Source organism: Ciconia boyciana, chromosome 23 (genome assembly GCF_034638445.1).
Source record: "Ciconia boyciana chromosome 23, ASM3463844v1, whole genome shotgun sequence".
Lineage (NCBI taxonomy): Eukaryota > Metazoa > Chordata > Aves > Ciconiiformes > Ciconiidae > Ciconia > Ciconia boyciana.
This window is the reverse complement of record NC_132956.1, coordinates 4,827,281-4,849,622: the sequence shown is the minus strand read 5'-3', so window position 1 is coordinate 4,849,622 and position 22,342 is coordinate 4,827,281. Positions and strand designations below refer to the sequence as shown.

The window sequence follows — 22,342 nt, the reverse complement described above, 5'->3', positions numbered from 1 at the left end:
CCCAAAAGTTACTCGTGAAGATACTATGTATAACCATAGTATTCCTGGTTCCTGTTGAAGAAGCTCTTTCTCTTTCAGGGGTATTTAATTGCTTTTTGAAGTAACAGTATCTCAAACACAATCTTATAACCAATGGCTTTTTGAAAAAGAATCTTTTAATTACAGTTGAAGAAAATCTTAAGTGATGAAAATAGCTTTAATTTCACAACTTTAGTGGCTAGTTTGGTTCTGAAAACATAAGTTTTCAGGTTTGGGGGTTTTTTTTCAGCATTGGTTGATAAGCCTTGTAGCTGGATGGGGGCGTGTAAAAAGGAAATCTGTTAAGTTGGTGTAATGTGTACAAGCGTATATGAAAATTAGCGCAGGCTGTGGTGTGATTACTCTTAGAGTGGGCTTAAAGCCTGTGCGAGTTTAACCTTTCCAGAGCAGGGCGTTGAGTTAGGTATGCTGACAGGTGCTGCTCGCTTTTCTCGTGTGTTCTTGCCAGGGCGCTGCTTTCCTGACCTGTGGTATCGTTTGTTGTGCCTGGTTTTGTGCAGCTTGCAGTTCTGCTGCTGTGTTTCTGTCCCGTTCTCCAGCTCCCACCGCTTCTTAGTATGGCCTTTGGGTTATTGGCCTGAATATCCTAACCCTGCTCTCAGTCAGTATAAAAAGCTGCACTCAAGACACATTTTCCTTTTCTGGAAACACCTTTCCTTTGTCATGTTGAGGGACCCTGTGTAATCCACACTGCCCCAGGTGATGTTAGGCAGTGGCCTACTAGGTTTGTTTTTTGTGGCCTAGAATGAGGGTCAGATCTTCTATCACCAGTCTGTCCTGCAAATAATTTGTCTCGATGAGACTGTCGAGTCACTTTCCCTTTTGTTAAACGTATGGCACTTTTCTGCAGTGATGATCCCTTCACTCTTTCTGCATTGGGATTACTCTTCATCTGCGGGAAATGGTGAGGGAGTTCACAGCAGGCGTGAGAGAAGCGCACTTACTTGGTAGACTGGGTTCTTTTTAGCGATGTCCATGTATGGGTTAATTAACAACAACATAAATAATTTTCACTAGAACTTTTTTCACAAGTGTGGCAGGCTGCTCTTTGGTGATAATTATGTAGTCTCCAGACCTGAAGTTACTTCCCTGTTGTATGCCTTTCAGGTATCATGTGGTAAATAACCCAAGATATCATGTGTTTTGAAAGACTATTTCCAATAGTATTGTTAGTAACTGTATTTAATATATTGAAAGTGAATTTGCAGTTCTGCTGAAATAGAGGAATTATTTTAAAATAGCTTGTTCAGCCAATTTGGGGAAAAAAATAGTGGTTGATTGGGGAGCAATATAGATACTTGTAAATAGCCTTTTAAAGTCTGTCCGCTTCTCCGGTTTACCTGGAATTGCTCAATGCGCCTTCAAAGTTCTGGCAGACTTGGGACAGTACTAAGAAACTGCTGGCTGGTTTTATTAACAATATTGCAAAAATGCTTCAGGTAGAACAGATGCATCCTAAGTTTCTGAGACTGTTCCTTGATCTTCAAGAAATACAGGTTAAACACTTTGGTGAGTTGTCTTTTTCCCTGTTATTTATTAAACACTTTCCTAGAGTTCTGCCTCTCTTTAATTACACATTGAGTTCTGTTTGTGGGCTGTTCTAACTTCTTGGCTTTCTGCTACATAAATCCAGCTTTGCCCTTGCTGAGAGTCCCGGCTGTCCATTCTTTAAAGGCAGCACACATTGTCCCTCTTTGCCATTTATTTATTTATTTTTCATTAGAAGTTGTGAGGCTTTAGAGTGAGAGGTTGAGCTTTCACTTTTGGCCTAAAACCAAAAGTGAACTTCTCCAAACGATGTTTTGGCACCGAAATGTTTCTTCCTTGGGAGGAAAACCCAGGCAGCCTAGTTGGGAGGGCATTTTGCTGCCATTGCTTCTAGGATAGAAATCCACCCTCCATTAAATGGCATGCTTAACTCTCCCTGCTCCCTTCCCCCCTCCAGATGTTATGCAATGCAGAAGCCCGGCTGCCTGCACACTGAAGCACATCCAGCGCCGCAGGTTTGAGGGAGGGGGCTCAGCGGGCTCTTTGGAGTAATTTTTGTGGTAAAGTTAAGTTCCAGGTGTTGACTGCAGCTCTTCAATGTTAAGTGATAGTATGGCCGGGAACATGTCTGAACTTGTCTAGACTCAGTCTACCTACATAGGAAACTCCTTCTGAAAACCCTTTGTGCTAATGTTTTAAAAATAAGGATTGTTTAGGTGAGACGGTTGATGCTGAATGAGTCTGCGCCGAAATACCTCCTCACAGTCTTCCAAACACAAGAGCGGTTGTAGGTCTCTGGATAGATGGTACCAGGGCAGACTGGACTTTCCAAAAACACTTGCAAAACAAAAGTTCTCAAGTGTCAGCCTAGCCTTGACTGGTTTTCAGCAATATGGATTGGTGTAAATGTAAGAGCAGAGGAAACTTTGCACAGAATGTGCATTTCATTTTTTGTTGACGCTCAGTTAAGGCCTGTTTCATGAAAGTCATTAGATTCCTCTGAAGTTGGTATGGAGATTGTATGGTGACAAGGAAGAGGAAATATTTTTTTTTTAATTGGAGAGTATACCAACCTTGAGGGTGAGAGGCTGCAGCGTAAGGCTTGGAGCTTCTTTAATTCTGTGAGAAAGTGAGTTAATTTGATTTGAAGTAGCTAGTGGTGCTGGATTTAAAACCCATATTTCAACACAGTTGGCTGTGAAGGGATTCCTAATTTGGAAGACTTAATGTATGTATATGTCAGTAATTTACATGTAATATTTCTTTACATTCTCTTTTTAGCTTTTGTTTAGAAAGCTGAATTTTTATTAGTCTAGTAGGCGTGATATTTAATTGAAATGTGTCAGATAATGATGGTTTCCATTGTGTGGGGGGAAAAAAGTTTTATTGTTGCAAACCCTAGACTTTTTTGATCTAGCTTTCTGGTGAAAAAGGTCTTTTTAAGGTCATTATTTATAAGGTAGTCAGATCTCTTCTGGAGGTCCTCAATTTTTTGCATATGCTTTGAAGAATTTGTAGCTGTATCATGGTTTAACTAGTAGTCTAAAGATGATGTTTTGCGTGAAAATATTTGTAAGTTTATCTCTGAAAATACTACAGAAATCTGCTGTAAAACCTCTTTCTATATTGTGTAAGATGTTGGGCATTTCTGTATGTATGAGTGAGGGGAGCCAAGGTGAGGTAGGAATTTGCTAGTGGTGATATCGATTTTTACATCAGAGATCTGAAATTTTTGAGCATAGCAAGGAAAGTGTATCTAACATTTCTGTGCAAGTGTTTTATTGGTCTTGGAGAACAGACAGAATATTGGCTTTTAACAAAATTAAAATTGCCTTAAAAATGCACGTTTTTATCTCTGTGGGTGGGCTGTTTAAATTCTTTGTATTAAATGAACCACCTATATTGCCCAGAAGTGGATGTGCTTGATTGTGAGTCTAAGGACATGTTTTAGCTAATAGGGTTTTTTTTAATTGCTTTTACTCTGACTTTGTATAAGTGTTTAATTTTTGCTTTCTAGCAAAGGTGATAGCATGCTACTTTAAGTAAAACTTGGATCTGTGGATGAAAGCGTATCTGTTAACACTTGATATTAGTGCTGGACTGTAGGTACTATTCAGAGAAATACTCAAAGTATATTTAGGTAAGACATCAGGACACACAGAATTTAACATAACAGACTCAAATTAACAGGATTCACTCACATGATGCATTTCCCATGATGGGTAACACTAGTACTCCTGCTCTTGATTATTAACCTTGCAGGTGTTCGCAGAACTGCCATTTAAAAAAAAAAAAAAAAGCATGCCAATGTCCTCCCTTAACAGATTTTTGGACTGCTTTTCAAAAGAAGCTCTCCAAGTGTGAGTCAGGAAAAACTCAGGTTTGAAATGCTCCTTCTGAGCTCAGACACAGAGAGGTTACCACGTGTTGGCCAACGGGTAGTGGTGGTGCGTGGGCAGGCTCTTCATCTCGATGTCCTCAGCTTTCCCGCACTCACGGTATTGAAAGGGTTTGCTGGTACAATACATCCAGTCATCCTATAGTAAATTTTTTTCTTTTCTTTTTTTTTTCCCCCCAGTCTTCAAATAGTTGTGTGTTATGTTTCAAAGATCTATGGAAAAAGCATATATAGAAAGCACATATAAGGACATGCAAATTCAGACTGTGCAGCCGTAAAGTTTTTTAGGTATTATGTATCAGGATATGAGTATTGAGGTGGAATGTGTGGCCTTAGCTGCTCCTGCACCATGAAACCTTTGATCGTGTGGTTAAAGCAAAAGCCATTTTTATTGATTACAGTATGGCTCTACATGATTGGCCTGGTAGAGGGATTCACTACAACTAACTGCTGCCATTAAAATACCTGCATTTTTATTCCAACCCTTGCTTAAACACCAGCAACCCCCCAATAATTTAGTTGGTCTCTTAAATCAAAACACTTTTTATATCAGTCTTTAGATGCAAATATGCATCTCTCATTACTGATCAAATACTTCTGATTATCGGTGTAATATGTTGTTAGTTTTGTGCTTGTTGTGGAGAAAAAATATATATTCTTGTCTGGTCTTATATCAAGATCTCTTCTATGGCTTTTATTTGGAAATCCTGACTGAAGCATGAGGAAATTAATTTGTTTTCCTCAGCTGTTTGCAGGCAACGTTTTTGTTGATGTCCAGTAAACTAATCAACTGCTATCAGAGAACTCCATCTGATTTTTCAATAGATGTTCTGTCTTGCTACATTTACTGAGTTTTCCTCTTTTTCTCCACGTGTGGGAAGTCGAAGGTAGGATAAAGCAACAAACAGTAGGGTTTTCTCTTTCCTTGAACTAATGAATATAAACCCTTCTCTCATGTTCATGTTGGCATTGCTGGATTTGCTGCAAAGATCATTATGCCATTGGGAGTGGGGAGTTGCAGTGTGTGTGCTTTACCTAAGAAGAGTCCAGGGATCCCTGCTGTCTGTGTTTTGTCTGCTCCTTGTCTCAGGCGGTGGGACTCCTGTGACTTCCCTTTTGCTAATCCACATTCAAGTAAACCTGAGGAAAACTTCCCCAGTGTTCTGGATCAATCTCAAGCTTAGTCTTGACACTCCTTTCCTTTTGAGAGGGCAGTGGGGGGGAATCCTTGTGTCATGGAGGAGGCAGGAAACCTGAGACCTGATCTTTCAAGTCCATCCTCCTCCTTCCCTGGAAACTTCTTTGGGTTAGTTCAATACTCATCCAGGCATCTGTTAGGGAAGTGATAGGGGCGGGTGGGAAGTCGTATTACTTTGCTTCTCTTCTTCCTAGATTGGGTGATAAAACCAAAACAATATTGTATTCTTGTGCGTCTCAGTACGTAGGAGTTGTTTTAAGTGATCTAGGTCTTAATGTGACTCTATCTGTTAATATTTGTAGGTGGTGACCAATTGAACTGAATGTGGGGAGAAGGGTGAAGCACTTGTTTAAAAGATCATTTGGGTTTTGATAAAGTTTCGTAGTAGGGAAGAGGGAAGATGAGGATTTAATCTTGATGGCATTCTTACTTTAAAACATTTGATTACCTGCTGTCCTTACAGGCAGAAAAGACATCACAGAAATGGGGCTAGTAGCTCTTGAGGTACCGTTGCCAAAATCCCAGAACAGACTGGCAGTCTCTGAGTTATGGCTGCTGCTAAGCAATGTGCCCACAGGGTCATTCATACCCTATGGCTGGGGAGCAGACAATACTTTTTAAACTGCTTAATCCATTGCGGCTAACTTGCAGCATAGTGGATATCTTCTTATTACATGTGAACTATTGTAGACTGTTGCATCTCTGGTGTCCATAGCTGTCATCTGATGCTACTAAAAATAGCAAAATTATAGAGTTAAACAATTGAAAAATATTTTCTTGGACAGCTTTTATTTAGTGCGTTTAAAAAAAAAAAAAAGGCAAACACACACCTTTTCTCCAAAATAACTCAAATATTTGACTTGAGTATTTTGAATGAAAGCTAGACTTTAAATTTTTATTTTGTATTTTTAACTATAGAACACACTATACTTGTGCTGTGCTCCAAGTTACAAAACATTTAAAAATTGGGTGCATGTGAAATGGAAATGTAAGCAGACAACTGTAGCAGAAGGAATTGGGTACAATATAATTTTAGTCCAGCTGGACTGCCTTACATGCCTGAACTTGTTCTCAGACAGTTTCTGTATCTTAATCCCCCTTTACTTTAATGCAGACAATTATAGATTGGTGACATAGTTTATACTGAGGAATTAGCAGTTACAGAATCTTTTGCGTACTGGCAGCTCTTGCTTACTTTCCACGGGGAAGAGCCGTTGCCTGTTTTCAATGGCAGCAAGTAGAGAGCAGCTCCTGCTGTGACATTCTCAAAATATTTTACCCCACACTTAAAGCTCCGGACCACCTGCTTTAGGAGGGTTCAGCTGCTGGGGATGGCTGTGTGGACTTGTGCCTAAAGCAGCATCGTAGTATTGATTCTGTCATTGAGACTGCTTGCTGTTTTTTGGCAAGGTACAGTGCTCGGCCAAGCGCAAGGCACCACCATAATGGTTAAACTGCTGATGTGTGTATGTACATAAAAGCCTGCTAAAGGAAGGTGATTTCCTTTGGTGGTTTGGGGTGCACTGAAAATGGTGTGCCTCTTCTGTAGCCTCAGTTTCTTTCCTCGTGCTGCCCCTGCAGAGAGCACGGTATTGCATCTAGTCACCGCAGGTTTCTGTTTTCTTCCTGGAACATCCCACTTGTATTGGGAACTGGCTGTTTTCAGCTCAGACAATGAAATGTTTTTCTGTGGCTTCATGTGAGAAAATACATAAGCTTTGAATTAGCCAGCTCTTTTTTCCCCCCTTCTTCAGCTGTGTAAGTTCAGCTTAAAGCTTTTGACTTCCTCAGTGGTCCTTTTGGATCATCCAACGTCTTCTAAGGTAGTTTCCCAGCCTCATGGTTTAGCATAAGAGAGGTCAAGAATGAAAGGTACCTGATACACAAATTTTGCTTTCTGAAACAATGTCTGTTGAAAGCTATTCACTGATTAAAATTCCAGCCCTTCAAAACATCTTGAAACTTTCCACTTAATTGCCATGTGTCATCTCTATTGAAAATGTTTGAATTGAAAACTCCAGGTAGAAGTGCTTTCCTGTGGCGTAATGAGTGCATCTTGTCCCCCGCCCCCTGAGAGAGCTTTCTCTAAGGCTTTGAGTGAGGCGTCTCCTACTTCAGGAGCAATAGGAGAGCTGTTTGAGATGTCCTAGCCCGTAGTGTTACCAATCCAGTTCCCCAATAAGCTGGGGCAAATTAAATCCAAATAAGATACTAGAGACTAAGAGACAAAAAGAGTGGATTTAGGATTGCCTCATTTGGATGTCCTCCATGTACATTTTTAGTCTCTCCCACCTGTATCATGTAGAGATGTTCCATTATTTAGGAGTGAGAAATTATCCATCTGCTGCACTATTTCTTTTGCATATTTCTTTGTGTTCAACAATAGACACCTTATGGGGCATTGTGGTGCCTGGTTACATACTGCATTTGGAGAACGAGAGAAAGGGCTGTAGAGATTGAGAGCTCAGTTGTGGAAAGAGTACAAGGTGTTCTACCTAACACACGTTCTTGAGATGTTATTGTACTTTTGTATCGCTGCTCACTTTTTGCATTGCGTGTTTCCAGGAGAATGACACCCAAGTTGCCTTTCTCATGACAAAATATTGTGCCATATGTGAGTGCTGAGGACATACAACGAACATGCATTACAGATTGGACACTTGCCTGGCTTTTCTCTTCCTCCACAGAGGGAGAGAAATGTAACTTGGCGTTTACAGTTGCTCTGCACAACGAAGTGACTGAGTCCATTTGTCAAGGTGCTTTCTACTTGACTTAATAAATGTCCTTTACTTACTGCCTGTGTATGATCTGAGGGCTACATCCTGTGTGAAGTTCGAAATTGAAGGCTAACTCGGTATTGCACTGGGAAGCCTAGCCTTTGCTTTTTCTGGCAGCTCAGGAGAATCAGAGTGCTGGAAACTGTCACCTGTTAGCTAGGGATAGGTGGTGTGGCTGTAGGAGGGGCAGGAGCTAGTAAGAGCAAAATTTGCAGGCTGGATTTTGAGCTTAAGCTTTGATTTGGATTTTTTACCCCCCAAAAAATCCATCTTGGGGGGAAAAAAAAAAACCACAAACAAAACCACAAAAAAACCCCAACCCAAACCTTCTTCTTTGGCTCTTTCATCAAAGAATTTGACAATAAATGAAAACTTACAGATTCCTATAACATTTATAGTTAAAATTTTAAAGTTGTTGCTTTCTACTGTAAATGTTATTTTGGAGTGGAATTCTTATGGGTCATCACATAGATGAGAGAACCTGCACATCATAAGGGATTTTTTTTTGAGTTCAGATCTTTAAGCTGCAGGATTGAAAACAAACCCAAACTACCGTTCCTTGTGTCAACCAGGCAGGGTGGTTGGTGGGAGAGGTGTGTGGGAGGGTTACAGCTGCTGGATGGTAGACGATTCCTCCAATTCATTCTCCCCTGTTTTGTGAGTGTCTGCCAGGATCCTAATATCCCTTGTCTTGCATGTTAGGATGACCTGTTTGTATTGCTTTCCTTCCAAGATGCTTAACTTGTACATGTCGAAAGAATCGTATGTTTTATCGGTAACAGAAGGATTAGGTGTTGTGCATATGCCCTGCTTTGCATAAGGCTGCAGTGAGTAAGCCTCAGTGCTTCGGTTTCTTCATTCTCCTAAAAAGGAATCTAATTCAATTAATAAAAAAATATTTCCAATTACCTGTATATTGCTTTTTGTTTGCACAACAGTTAGGATTTATAAGGAGGCCTCTAGTTTGTGAATTGATTTGGAAGAGTTTTATTATTTCTGAATACTGCATGGTGACCTAGTTAATTGGGAGTAATTACTGTCTAAATATATTGGTTTAACATAACAAAAGGCTGTCTGGAAAAAAACCAGGGAAGGGAAAGAATGGCTCAAGATAAACCACCTCTTTGCAAACACTTAAGAGTTGTTAAGGGACATCTCCAGAGCTATTAGCAGAGAAGGTTTTAACTTCACTATTGTAATTTAGCTCCTGAGGCTTGAAACAAAGCAGCAGAGCAAAAGAATTGATCTGAAAAGGAACACTTTCTCTGGTTCTGCGGGTAGTATTTTGTTGGAAAAGCACTTGACACGTAATAGTCATGGGATGCCTTTGGAAAGGAAGGAGTGGGATACCCATAGTTAGAACGGATTTGGCGATAATATGGAGCTATAGCCTTTATTTGCTGCCTCCTCCCCTCTCTCTTTCCAGAATCTTGCTCTTAGGACTAAAATTGAGCACTGTTTTGATTTTAAGTAGGCTCACCAGGTCGCTGGGGTGACTTCTGATTGCAGGCTTTTTTATTGAGTTTGAGGCTAAATCCTGTCAGACCTGCTCTGTAAGTACGGCTGAGCTACAAACGGTTGCAGTCCAGGAGTGCTCTAAAAATGGCAAAATTGCTTAATTTAGGAAAGGTAGGAGGGCCTGACACCTGACGGGCTGCGTTAAGACAGACATGTATGGCCATCCCTGTAATTAGCAGAGATCAGTCATGTGAATTACACTGGCTAGATTTGGCACACTCATCTTCATTTCAAAGTTGTTTGGTTTATAATAGTAATTTATCTTGTACGGCAGAGAGCGAAGGGGTAGTGTGGTGCGAGTCACACCTAGGAGGAGTAAAAGCAGAAGCCTTTAGATGATAACCCCTTCCTCTCAGAGGTCTAACTCTTCATTCCTGTCCCTGAAGTATCTGCAGTTGGTGCTATGCAATTACAGCCGGGGCACAAGGGTAAAGACCTAAAAAAAAAGTGTGAGTGTATATATATAAAAGCACTAATTTCAGGGTCTTGAGTGTTTGACCTTGAAGCCATCTCTCATTAAATGCTTGCATTTGCTTGTAAAGCCCACTAATATTGTGCCCATAGTAGAAAGGCAGAGCGATTGGGTGTACTACTTAGTCTCAAGAACCTGCAAATAATCAGGTTGCAAATAGTTTGCCTCTGCAAATGGCGCTGATTTTCCCCAAGCAAAGTACTGTATTCAAACCGATACTTGGGGGGTTTGGGGGTAGGGAAGGAGGGGGAGCACTGTCTCTTGGAAAGAGTGGAAACAAAGCTAGCAGTGATATGTTGCTGTCTTTGCTGGTTGTGTAAGCAGAGAACATGAGTAAAATGTGAGCGCTGTGGGTATCTCTTGCAGCAGAGCGATGCCATACGGCATCTCGGTGGCTATCTCTTAGGGTTGTCTGTGTCAAAACTTGACCTTAAGTCAGATTTGCTTTGTCATCCTGACTTTGACTCTTGCCACTTTCAATTTCTCTTTGGTTTTGGAAGCCTCTTTTTAATTCTCTAGTGGGAAGGCCAAGATGTATCTGAACATGCAAAAGGGCTCACCTCAAACAAAACTCACTGCACATTGATCAAAATGGTGGGAGCAGGAAGGTGGGTTTGTGAATATCTGATCGCAAAAGGGTGGCAAATCTGTTTTTCGGCATGTGTTCTTCTCTAGTTAGTTTTTAACTAAACGCTGCAGAGGACTGGAGTTGTTTCCCAATGGCAAGGCAAGCAATGAAATATGACACAGGGAGGGGAAGAGAGTTGGCAGAGGGCCTGTGTGCACAAATAGCCCACTACCTTTTGAAGCGTATTTGCAGCCAAGCAAACAGTGCAGGCTGCCTTACAAAGAATTACAGTAGAAATCTTCCCCTTGGAACTTTTATTTTTTTCTTCTCAATGTCAATAAAACGTCATTACTACTGATTCCAGAATCATAACTCACAAGATGTTGCGGTATGTCTGAAAATGTAGTTCTGTAGTAGTGGATTAGGAAGAGAAAGAGCTGTATTGCTGTCTTTTGTAGCTCTTAGAATACCTTTTGCCTTGGATTGCTGTAATACAGGAAGAAATCGTAGTGAAAACTAAACTCTAGATCATAGTGTTAGCTGGTTGAGCGAACAGGAGTCTCTTGGCACAGCCCCGTTGTGAGTTATGTAAATCTTATGCAGTGTATAAGCAACAGGCGGTTGGTGACGTAAAACTGAGCATTTGTCTCTAGTTATTGGCTAACGTGACATGCACCCTTCCTGTAGCATTTGACTGAGCTGGCTGTATTAAATATAGCCCTGACACTCCTAAGTAGAAAATGCCTCAAGCTGAATAATGGCTTCTGGTCTGAAATTCATTGTTCTAAACGTGGAAGTCTTACACGGTGGCTCTTTTGTCTCCCCTTTGTATCAAAGTCTGTTCCGTGTTGAAGGCGAAAGGTCTCGCTGTAAGCCTCAGTTTGCTGATTTTGCAGATCGATCACCGTGGCCATGTTGTGCAGAACATTCCTCCAGTGCCTCCTAATGCTCTGGCTGTGCTCTGGGAGACTTAGCAGGGTGTCCGTAACTCCTGCGGTGATTATCTTCTGTCATTCGTGATGGATTACCAAACTGATACATCTGTTGTTTAGGTCCTCTCCCACTCGACCCCATCGCGGGTGGCTCGCAGATCTGCCTAATACTGCTATTACCCCTTTGACCCAAGCTCCAGCACTATTAGCTACTACACTTTGGGTCCCCTGTGTTTTCTGTGAGGAGAAAGCAGTGCTACTTCTCCCATACAGTTCTGATTTTATCCAGAATGTCTAATTTTTTTTTCCCCTCGAACACTGTAGGAATTGAACAGGAGGCAGTTTCTTTGCTCACCGTTTCGAGCCTCTTTCCAGCTGGCAAGCAGTCCAAAAAGCCCTATGTTTGCTCTTTCTCAGGGTCATGCTGCAAATGTTTCTCTTGCTTTCACCTTGGCTCTCTGACTTTGATTTAGACACATGACACTCCACCACACAATACAAACCCTCAATATATCACTGTACCCATATAGTGCAGTTTCTGACTAGCCTTCTGCATGGCTTTGTTTTAGGTGGTGGTTCCCAGTTCTTGAAGGGTTTGTTTTGTGGTGTGGGTTTCCCCCCCCACCCCCAATCCTGCTCAAAAAAGCAACACAGATTTTTTTGTAATCACGAATGAAAAGCAGTTATTATGCCCATTGCTTTTGGTGAGATTTTACTCATCTCCATTCTCACAGCACCTACTCACAACATGTAAATTAGGGCCACAACCTCAGAGACATGCGTAAACAGAGGAATTACATGACTTGCCGAACACTTACATAATAACTTAATAGTATATCGTGGAACGGCAGCTAAGACTCATGAATCCTCTTCCTGTTTGACTGCTCCTCTTTTCAAATTAATTATCGTATGAGTTTCAGCTACACCACAACTCTGGAATCAATAGCGTTTGTGGCTTTCTGAACGTCCTTAATATATCACAGACTTCCACTGTCGTTTATCTTTATTCAGTAAGAACTTTTGACTCAGATGGTTTATAAGTTCCTTTGAGCTGTGACTATCCAGAGCAGAGCAGGCACTTTAATGATTAATAAATAGTCTTAGAGTACTCGTAGCCCATACATGACCATATGTTTCAAAAGCGGCAAGGCTTGAGTTATTGTCCGTAGCTGCTGATGCCCTTTGGCCCTGAGAGTTATCATAAGGGCATTCTTTGTGTTTTGTTCATCTTGTGCTCCTTCAGACCTTTTGTGCCAAAATAAAACGGAGATGTTAAGTCCTTTTGAAATTAGCTCAGGAAACAAGGCTGGTATAAGGAAACTGCCCTGTTGTTTCCATGCTGCTGTGTAGCGCTTCCCTCAGTCTCTCTTGAACTTTTCGGCAAATTTCATAACAAGCTAATGGGGTAGAGGTCTCCAAGACTCTCAGTTCCAAGATTTGCAGTGAAAATAAGAAGCAGAGTAGAAAAGTGGTCTAGAATAGTGTTCCTGGCAAGTAAAATGCTATATTTTGAGCTCTGTTATCTTGGAGAATCCATGTGTGATAGAGATAAAAGCTTTAAAAAAACGTGAGCAGCAGAGCTAATACAGTGTGGATAATATTTTTGCTTAACTGTTTAGGATGACGTACCTAAACCTGTGAAAAGGACCTAAGCCACCTGTACTTTAGGTTGTAATCTGCTTTTTTGCTTTCTAGGAATCTACAAGCCGCCATTGGAGCCTACTATGATTTTGAGAGTCCAAATATCAATGTACCCTCCATGTCCTTTGTTGAAGATGTCACCATAGGTGAAGGAGAGTCCATCCCTCCTGATACCCAGTTTACAAAAACATGGAGGATACAAAACACAGGTAAGGCTTTTAGACTGTAGCAAAACCCATGTCATGCGTATTATGTGATAGGATGGCAGGTCCAATGGAAGAGATGCTGGCTTAGGGCAGGAGGTTCACGTGCACTTAACTTGGAAGGGAGCACCCTGTTAGTGAAGGAGGTAGCCTCCCAACCTGTGTGTATTCCCCTTCTTATGTCAGCACAAGCATTTTGTGGCAAGATGTGCAACTTGGTCAGTTCCCCAGTCTTGTTCCTTGTGCCACTGCACAAACAAAAGCTCTAGGAAACTTCTGTAGGAAGAGGCAGGTAAAAGAAATTGCAGTGCAAGGGTTTGGGGTTTGTTTGTTTTTAATGGAAGTAGTTAGATCTGAAAATGGATTAAGAATCCTTAGCTAGTCATGTTTCTGATAACTTGATGCAAACAAATGGAATACATTTAAGTCAATGAAGAGATCCCTTTTAATCTCAGTGCCTTTTAGCTCATGACCAGCTTGTATATTACCACTACCCTTCATCACCATTTCTCTGAACGTCCCTGTCGTTTGGTCATTCGGCTCTGTGTAGAACTGTGTTCTCTGTGGAGGCAGTGATGCAATGATCTAACCCTGAGAAGAGGTAGCTGTGCAAGGGTAATGTGGCAGGTACCCTTTACTTTTTAATACACTTTTGACAGAATTGCTTTTTCATGCTCTGAGAGGATGCAAGGCTGGAGAGACCACATTCCAGTATGAAATAAATCAAAACAGTGACTGGAATCCAGGAAGTGAGACTGGGCAAAATACATTCTCAGTGCTTGATCTGTTGGGATGCAGTCAGAGAGAAAAATGAGATCCGTGGATGCAAAGCATTGCAATGACAGGATGTTGCATGAATGTTTAAGCTGTGTGTCTGAATTTAATTGACCTGCTTGCACTTTTGTGAAGAAGAATGATAGCACAACAAGGTATAATGTCATGAATCATCACGAGTAAAGTTCATCTGTGTTAGTATTTCTCCTTGTAAATAACTGCAGAGTTCGAGTGCTGTACAAGTTTGTGCTGAATATCCAAATATAACAGAGACTAAAACCATACTAAAAATCTAGGAGTATTTCATCAGTACATGAGGTGAGAAGAGGAGGTGTGTCTTTAAGAACACTAGTTTATAAAGACTATTCTAGAGAAAGGGCTTAATTATTTCAGTTTACTTTTTCTGCTTCTCTTTGTTTGACTTAGTGCAATGGAAAGGTGACACATATAGCTTGCTTAAACTCCAGTAATGTGAAAAATTGGCTGGCAATCTTTTTTATAACTGTGTCTCAAATACAAGTCTTACAAATGTAGTAAGTTTGACAGATCTTGTTTCTCCACTGTTAGTACCTTAATTTGCATGTGTTATGACTACACCCCTATCTTGCTCCTTTCAGACTCCTTCCTCTCTTGTTCCTCTGATGTAGTCTTTCCTGCATGCAAATTCAGCCTTAATTTAACATCCTAGTTCAAGCAATGTTTCATTGTTCTTGGAATGCTTGACCTTCTGAAGTCCATGGGTCTTCTGAAATGAGGAAAGGGAGTTAATCTTGACTTACGAGCTCCTGGCAAGGCCAACATTTGTTTTGGCTTCTGTGTGGGTTAAAGCCTGACTTCTTAAAAAGTACATCTATACTCAGTGGTGCTGTACAACAGGGGTGCTGGAGGCCAGATCTTGTTAAAACCATGCTGTTGAGGCATGTTAAATGCAACTTCACATACTGTGTTATGACTGTGCAGTTTAAGGAGGACGTAGCATTTTAAAACCATTTTATGGTTTAATTAAGGTGTAATATCAAAGGACTGTAGTGTTTCCAGATAACATCTGCTTGTTAGGTAGATAACTGAAGCAAAGCCAAGGTTTTTAACAGCTCTACAGGAACCCTTGATTAAATGACTTCAGTTCTAGAACATGAAATACCTGAGGCATGTGTCACCGAAGCGTTTAGTGTCTTGACAAGTATGACAAGCAGAGCTCTGAGAGATTGTCAGTTTTAAGCATGCAAGCAGTAAGCTAGGTTCAGGCAGGTTTTCATATGTGTTATTAAAAACTAATTCCCTGCTCTGATACCTTCCAGGATGGTGCTTGGCTTGTCTGCCAAAAGACCAGTTTGTATAGTAGAACCATTGCTGAAAGAGCAGCAGGATTTAACAGACTTATTTCCTCTTCCCACTCTACCCCCAGCTGCTGCTGGCTCTGCAGGACAGTTACTACAATTTATCATCTCCTGAGAGATGAGTGTACTGAAATAGAATGACATAATCATCATTTCATTTTATGGGGCTTATCAGTTGCAGCATTCTAGGCACCTTGCAAGCCTAAAGCCATTAAAACCGATAAAAATCACATAAATTATTTAAACTGAACCATGTTGCTGGGCTGCCAACCTTTTCAGATGAGACTTCATACTCAACTCCCACACGCCGTAGTCTGAGGTCAGCTAGTCACTCAGCTCCTCTTTCAAAGACCTCCCTATCTCAGCACTGTTTCCAACTGTAGTGATATATCTCCCACTCTGAATATCCCTGTTCACATCATGCTTTCCCTGCTAGATTGTGAATTCCACAAATAAGGACTTGACTAGAAAACCGGTCCCTGCTATGTCTTCACTGAAGTATCCACAGGGATTAAATTAGCAGGCAAGCTGTTGCAAAGGATGCTTTTTGGGGTAACCTAAGGTCAGATCAGCATCCACTGTTCTCATCTCAGACTAGACATAGAGTGGTTCCAGGCTTCTTGGTGCTTCAGGCTTTCCTTAGCCGTTTCCATCGACCTCAGCCAAACAGAAGGTATTCTCAGAGTCATTGGCTTAGTCATGTCACATTACTGGGGAAGAAGCAAAAGAAAATTTTGCTAAACTGATTTTTCATGAGTCTCAGAAGCACTTTTCTTTTTGTCTGCCCCAGTACTTGTTATCTTTGGTGGAGATAGCTGTGCTTGCATGCAGTTAACTGTGTTCCATATCTCTACAGATTGCCAGGTCATGCTGTCAGTCCCAGTGTCTGCAGTCTAAACATTGATCTCCACAAATAAATCATATGTTCGCAATCATTTCCACCTTTGCGCAAGGTGGAGAGAAGGGTTTGTGCAAGAAGGGAAAGAAATCCATTTAGAAAATAGTACTAGCTCTTCAATTATAGTTCAAACTATTAGCTCCTCCTGAGACTGCTAACAGGCTTAAAAAAGAAAGAATCCCTGAAAGAAAATGTTTCCAGCACTTTGTATTAATAAAATGTATTTTGATGTTGCAGGGCTCAGGAGCTACGTGTAGGGAGGCAGAAAGAAATGGGGGGGGACACCTAGGTCCGAGCTCATCTTTGTCTCTAGCATTGGTAAAATATATGTGCATGTTGGTTAAGTTGATTTTTTTTTTTTGCAGCTGTTACACTGTGACTTTGAGAATTCTTCTGTGTAAAGAAGACCTAGAGATTATTCAAATAGAAATGTAAATTGTCCTGCCGGTCTCTAAATGGACCAGTTAAGCCTTGTCTGAAAACTGTATTCTTCTTCAGCATCCATTGCTGGCTGTGTTATGTGTATCTTGGTATTCCTTTGACTGTTCAACAACTGCACAACTGTTGTAACAAGCGTGTTTCATCCAGTCTTACACAAACAGACACAAAGCTTTTCCTGGTGCACTGTCAGTAATTCTTTCTTCTGTTTAATCCCAGGGACAGAGGCGTGGCCCCCGGGGGTTTGTCTGAAGTATGTCGGGGGAGACCAGTTTGGCCACGTAAACATGGTGATGGTCAGGTCCCTGGAGCCCCAGGAGATTGCAGACGTCAGCGTTCAGATGTGCAGCCCCAGCACGGCAGGAATGTATCAGGGACAGTGGCGAATGTGCACTGCCACGGGACTCTATTACGGAGGTGAGTGATCCCTTTTCTGACACTTCAGGCTCTTCTTCGTGATATTGCCACCGCAGACAAAATGGACGCTCCTGGCCCCTTGCAGACGTTCTCCTGATAACCAAATGGTGAAGGCAGAGGTCTGCCAGCTCTGAGACTAAATATAGAAAATAGAATAGAGAAAACATCAAGTGAGCTGCTTTGTTGTCTTGGTCAGCACACAACTGTTTTCTAAACACTGGAACAAATTGCTGATTACAGAAAGCTCTGAAAAACAAAGGGACTTGCACAGTTCTCCTGGAGACTCTTTCCCAGCTGGTCCTTGTCGGGATTCTTTACCAGTTTTCCAGCGCTGAACATCGTGAACTACATATGGGCATAAAACCTATTTAAGTGGTGAAAACCTCATCTGAGAAGTTTAGTTAAGGCCCAGGTTTTAATTGCATAACTTGGTGCATCTACTGTGAACCATTTTTCTGTGTTTAAAAACCCCTTTTGGATATTTTGCCTGGTGCCTCAGCCTGAGCCACCAACATCTTCATTCATTTGGAGTCTTTCAGTCATTTTTAGCCAGCTTTAGTTTATACTGAGAACATCTTTGTGTCTGGTTTGGCAGTTGGGAGTATCCCAAGTTACATGGGTTTGAGTGAGAGATGTTAGCACTCAGAGTCAAAAATAACTCTTTGCTCAGAAGTACAGGGTTTTGGCAGAATTGTCAGTAAACGTACAGCTCTTCGGTCTCAAAAGTGGATGTAACTTGTCCCCGAAGAAAGGGCATAAATCCCTCCGCACAGGTTGAAAGGCCTGTTCAGCTTGCGTTGCCTGCCACGGGCCCGTGTGTTTAGAAAGCCGAGGTTTTCCCAGCTGCTGACCGTTTAAGATCTCACTAAACTTCCTGAAGTTGCACATTTGGAAAGAAAACCATCTACAGATTAAAATCCCTTTGGCTACCGAGCTTTGAGCCAAAGATGCCCTTCCCCTGCCGTACCGCTAATGGCTTTTACGCTAGTTAACCCCCAGAGGTTAGGCCCAACAGCTGTGTGAGGGCCTGGCAAGCAGCCGGGGCTGTCGCCCGCCGGTTTTTCATCCCGGCACGGCTTTGATGGCCCCGGGGCCACCGGGGCCACCGGGGCGAGCGGCCGGGCCGGGCCGGGCGTTGCGCCGCGGGCGGACGGCAGGGGGCGCCGCTGGGCTGCGGGCGGCGCGGCCCGGCCGCGGGGGGGGGGGCGGCAGGGGGCGGGCGCGGCGGCCTGGGCTCTTGTGGGGCCTTAATGGTGTTTGTGGGGGGGTTAGAGCCCTGGGAGCGTGCCGGGGGTCCTTCCGCAAGTGGTGGTTTTGTAAGGTAAAATCCCGCTGTCTCTAATTGGGTCGTAAAATGCAAACTAACGAGCCCAGCCCTGTTAAACGTGGGGAGGGACTGGAAGGAGAGCTTGAGTGAATTAGTGGTGCTTGAGAAGCAATGGTGGTTAAACCAAACAGCAAAAGTACCTGCCGTCTCCTCCTCCAGGCCACCAGTGGCAGCAGGAAAGAGCCCCTTGTAGGTTAACACTTGACTGCAGAAAACCTGGAAACAATTACATGTGACGTGAGGTGCTGTTATTAGATCTGCCGAGATGAGATAAGGTATTGCTGCTGTTCTTTTTAATTCTCCCTCTCCGTGCAGCAAAACAAAACTGGAGCACATTTAATGGAGAGGCGGGGGAAAAAAAAGGCAATAAAACTGAATTTGGATATGTACCAAGAAATAGGCCATAATGTTTGCATGAAGTGTAAAATGAAATGGTAAGTAAAATAACAATCTTATCTATGTACGAGAGACAGACACGCATTGGGTATGAACTGTAAATATGTTTCTTATTCTAACCAGTAGTTTGCGAGTTCGTGTAATAGTGTACCAAGCCTATCTTATCCACCTACGGTGAGTGTTTTGGAACTGGAATGGAGACATTTTGCAGTGAATTGTCATAAACATAATTACCTTCTAAGTCACCCTTTTGTTGTTTTATTTTAATAGGCAAGCCTTTCAAAGCTAAACAAAAAACATTGCCTTTTCTTTACCATCAGAGTAGAAGATTGGCAGTGATATCTCCTGGCTTTCATTTCAGTCTTGCTGCATAGCCTTGGATAAAGTCAGTTAAGGTTTTATTTTTTCAGTGCATCCTGTTGGTAATCTGAAGTATGGAGCTTCAAGTTGTCATGTCAATTTGTGTTTTATATGTTCTTAGCTGGTTCACATAAGTTCAGTAGGAGTAAAACTTGCCTGGTTTTCCTGAAAGATTGGACGCTAAATTAGTGTTTAACCAGTACTTCTGATGCTTCACAAAAACAATCAGTCTTTTTTCTTGCTATTGTAAAGGATGGAATTCATGTTCTGGTTTTCTCCTTCTGCCCCCTTCTTCATAAACTCCATCTAGTGACAACACGAGTGTCTGTCTTTTTCCACAGATGTCATCTGGGTAATCCTCAGCGTGGAAGTTGGAGGACTTCTAGGTGTAACACAGCAGCTGTCATCCTTTGAAACAGAGTTCAACACGCAACCGCATCGCAAGGTAGAAGGAAACTTTAACCCGTTCGCCTCTCCACAGAAGAACAGGCAACCAGATGAAAACAACGTAAAAGACCCTGGGGGTTCCGAGCTAGGCACAATCAGCAAAAACACATGGGGGCCTGCTCCTGACCAAATCGAACAAGATCAGAATGGACTGTCACAAAACTCTGTAAATCTCTCCCCCAGCAGTCACTCGAACAACTTGTCGGTAGTGACATACAGTAAGGTAGGTGCCCTGGGAGAACAGGAGAATGGGTAGGTGATGAGACTGTGATGTATGTAATAGTTCTTCGTTACAAACTGCAAAGCCCTTCCTTCTGCTTCTGCCAGACCTGCTAAGGAAGGTTTTGAATTTGACTGCCTGACTCTGCCAACTCCTCATGTTATATTAAAATATTTTTGCCTCTGATAGACTCTACCAGATCCACCTTTTTGTTTTTGCTTCAAGTCCTTCTTAAAATTTATATAATCTTGTCTGGGTGCTGTAACTATTAGTGGCTGGAGCCTGCTCCAGTTGCGTGTGCAAATAAGTCAAAATATCTCTCTAGATGTGCTCCTGAGTTTTACGTAATTTTGAAAAGAGAAAAAATAACCACACCCCCAAAACCTAAGATTAACCAGATAACTTCTTTTTAGCTGGTGTGGGGAGACTACAGAGCTCACCATTTTGATCCCAGAAGCTACCTGTCAGGAACAGTCAATCAAAGGACTATTCCTGTCTGTGTCCTTGTCTCGTTTATAATTGTAGGTGACTTTTAAATTATCTTTACTTTAAATCTCTCTCAAAAGCTTGCTTGGTGGATGCTATATGAGTCTGAGTGATATTTTGACTGTTTTTATTTGCTTGTGTGTGAAAAATGAATTGCAGGATTATTTACAATTCAGAATCCACCTGTTAACGCAGCCAGTATGTGTAGGTGTGTACTGTCGTATGTCAAACTAGTTTGATTTTTAAAATCCTTTAAAAATGCTTTACTGTACTTTAAGCAGGCTGTGTAGGACAATAACACTTGGTTGCTGAATGACTTAATAAAGCCCTAATGTTAGTTCACCTACAGCACTTTAGTTCCTAACTGGATGAACTGCCTGTCCTCTACCAGTGGATCATATTTTAGTGACCTACTTTGCACCAGGGCTATGCATTTTTTTACTGATGGCATGCGCGGGATTAACTGTTTGACAAACTACCAATCACCCTTTTTGTGTTTTGCACCCCAAACATAAATTGCTGTAAGCTGTATTGGCTCCTGCTTCAAGATTCTCGCTCACTAGAAGTGAAATGGATGGCTTAGGAAATGATTAAAAAATAAAGCCTTTCACCTATCAGTTCAAATACAACCTGAATTAGCAGTGACTGAAAGTCACTGCCTTTTAGTGATTGCTTGGTGGATAGCGGTGTTCCCTGAAGAGACAGGCCGTTGTCTGACTGCAGAGGCTGTCTATATACTGATATAGCTTCTCTGCATAAACTTTATCTCAGGTGCTTCAGGTGGGGAGTACTGCTCTGCGGCTGTCTGTCGTACGTATCCCAGCAAAGACTGGTAACAGCTCTGTCTATCAGTTGATGAAAAACAAAAAGCAGTTACTAAGTACAGCTTTGGTGAGATAGTGAACTTACCTAAGCCTTTCATAGCTAAAATACTAGGTTTAATTTAGGTGGGAAAACTCAGTCCCACTTTTGGTGGTCAGCTTTAGGCTGACCTTTAGGTGGCTTTTTTTTCCCCTTGCCTGTTTTCTGAGTGCAGAGCTTGGTAATTGCTTTGTAGTTGATTTGCACTTGCAGGTGGATAGATGTGGAACTGCTAACATATGCACTTCTGAGAAAGTTCCTGTGTAGAAGTTCTGGATGTGGGGTTTTGGCAGTAACGTGGCCTTCAGTTTTCACTCGGTCTCTCCTGGTGGTAGATATCCTTACCCTTCCTAGCAAGAGGAGAGTGGTGTGGGCACCAGGAGGTAAAGTGTACCAACAGACTCTCTTGGCTGAGGAGTAGATGCTTTGTCTTTTCTAAGAACGTAGCTGTAAGAAACAGATACCTATTGGGGGTGCAAAGGACACAGCAAAGGTCAGCTATACTGTGAAAAAGAAAAGCCAAAAGGGAGAGTGAAGCCCCGCCAGAGAGGATTTCACTAAATTTAAGTAAGGTGGTTTAGCTAGTAACCCAAAGTTCACGATCAGTACTCTTATGAGATGTGAGCCATTAGAATCTAACCTCAGACATAGGGTAGGTGGCCTTTCTCCCCCTTTTTTTTGTTTTTGTTGTTTTGGTTTGGGGCTTTTTTTGTTTCTTTTTGTATTTACAAAATATTATTGGGTGGATTTGAGGTGGATTATCTGAGACAAAAGCAGAAATTTTGTTTCTTGCTTGCTTCAGAAGGGATAACTTTATGGTCCTTTTTGGAGATGAGGTGGGGTATGTGAAAGTTCATTGATTTTTGAGGGGTTTTGTCTCTACTACAGTGTTTCTATTTGTGACATAATAAAACAAGTTAGCTTTTCCTTTGGAGGCCGTTATTAAGGTAGGTCTGAAGATGAGAGTCCTGTTCCAGCCTTGCCCTCCCTGTCCAGGAGACTTAATATCACAGACTTAATATCTATATTGATACAATACTGTTTCTGTAGTGAACAAGTTTGAGTAGGTTTGACGTCCTAGATACTTGATCTCATTTGAAATTGCCAGGTGAACATGCTCACCTTCCCTGGTTTAGGTCTAGCGCTA

General features: G+C 41.9%; 1 protein-coding gene across 5 annotated transcripts in view; it reads left to right on the top strand.

The window, feature by feature from the left end:
• ILRUN (inflammation and lipid regulator with UBA-like and NBR1-like domains) overlaps positions 1-22,342 on the top strand; it is a 45,017-nt gene that overhangs the window by 2,011 nt on the left and 20,664 nt on the right. For 4 of the 5 annotated variants that reach the window (XR_012039546.1, XM_072844811.1, XM_072844812.1 and 1 more), the window contains exons 2-4: positions 13,086-13,240; positions 16,901-17,098; positions 19,523-19,851. Coding sequence is in view for 3 of the 5 variants with exons in the window: in XM_072844811.1 (XP_072700912.1) it covers positions 13,086-13,240; positions 16,901-17,098; positions 19,523-19,851 (682 nt within the window). In the remaining 2 variants the exon portion in view is untranslated. Of the gene's footprint in view, positions 1-13,085; positions 13,241-16,900; positions 17,099-19,522; positions 20,370-22,342 lie in introns of all 5 variants that reach the window. The other variant, XR_012039547.1, reaches the window with a different exon arrangement.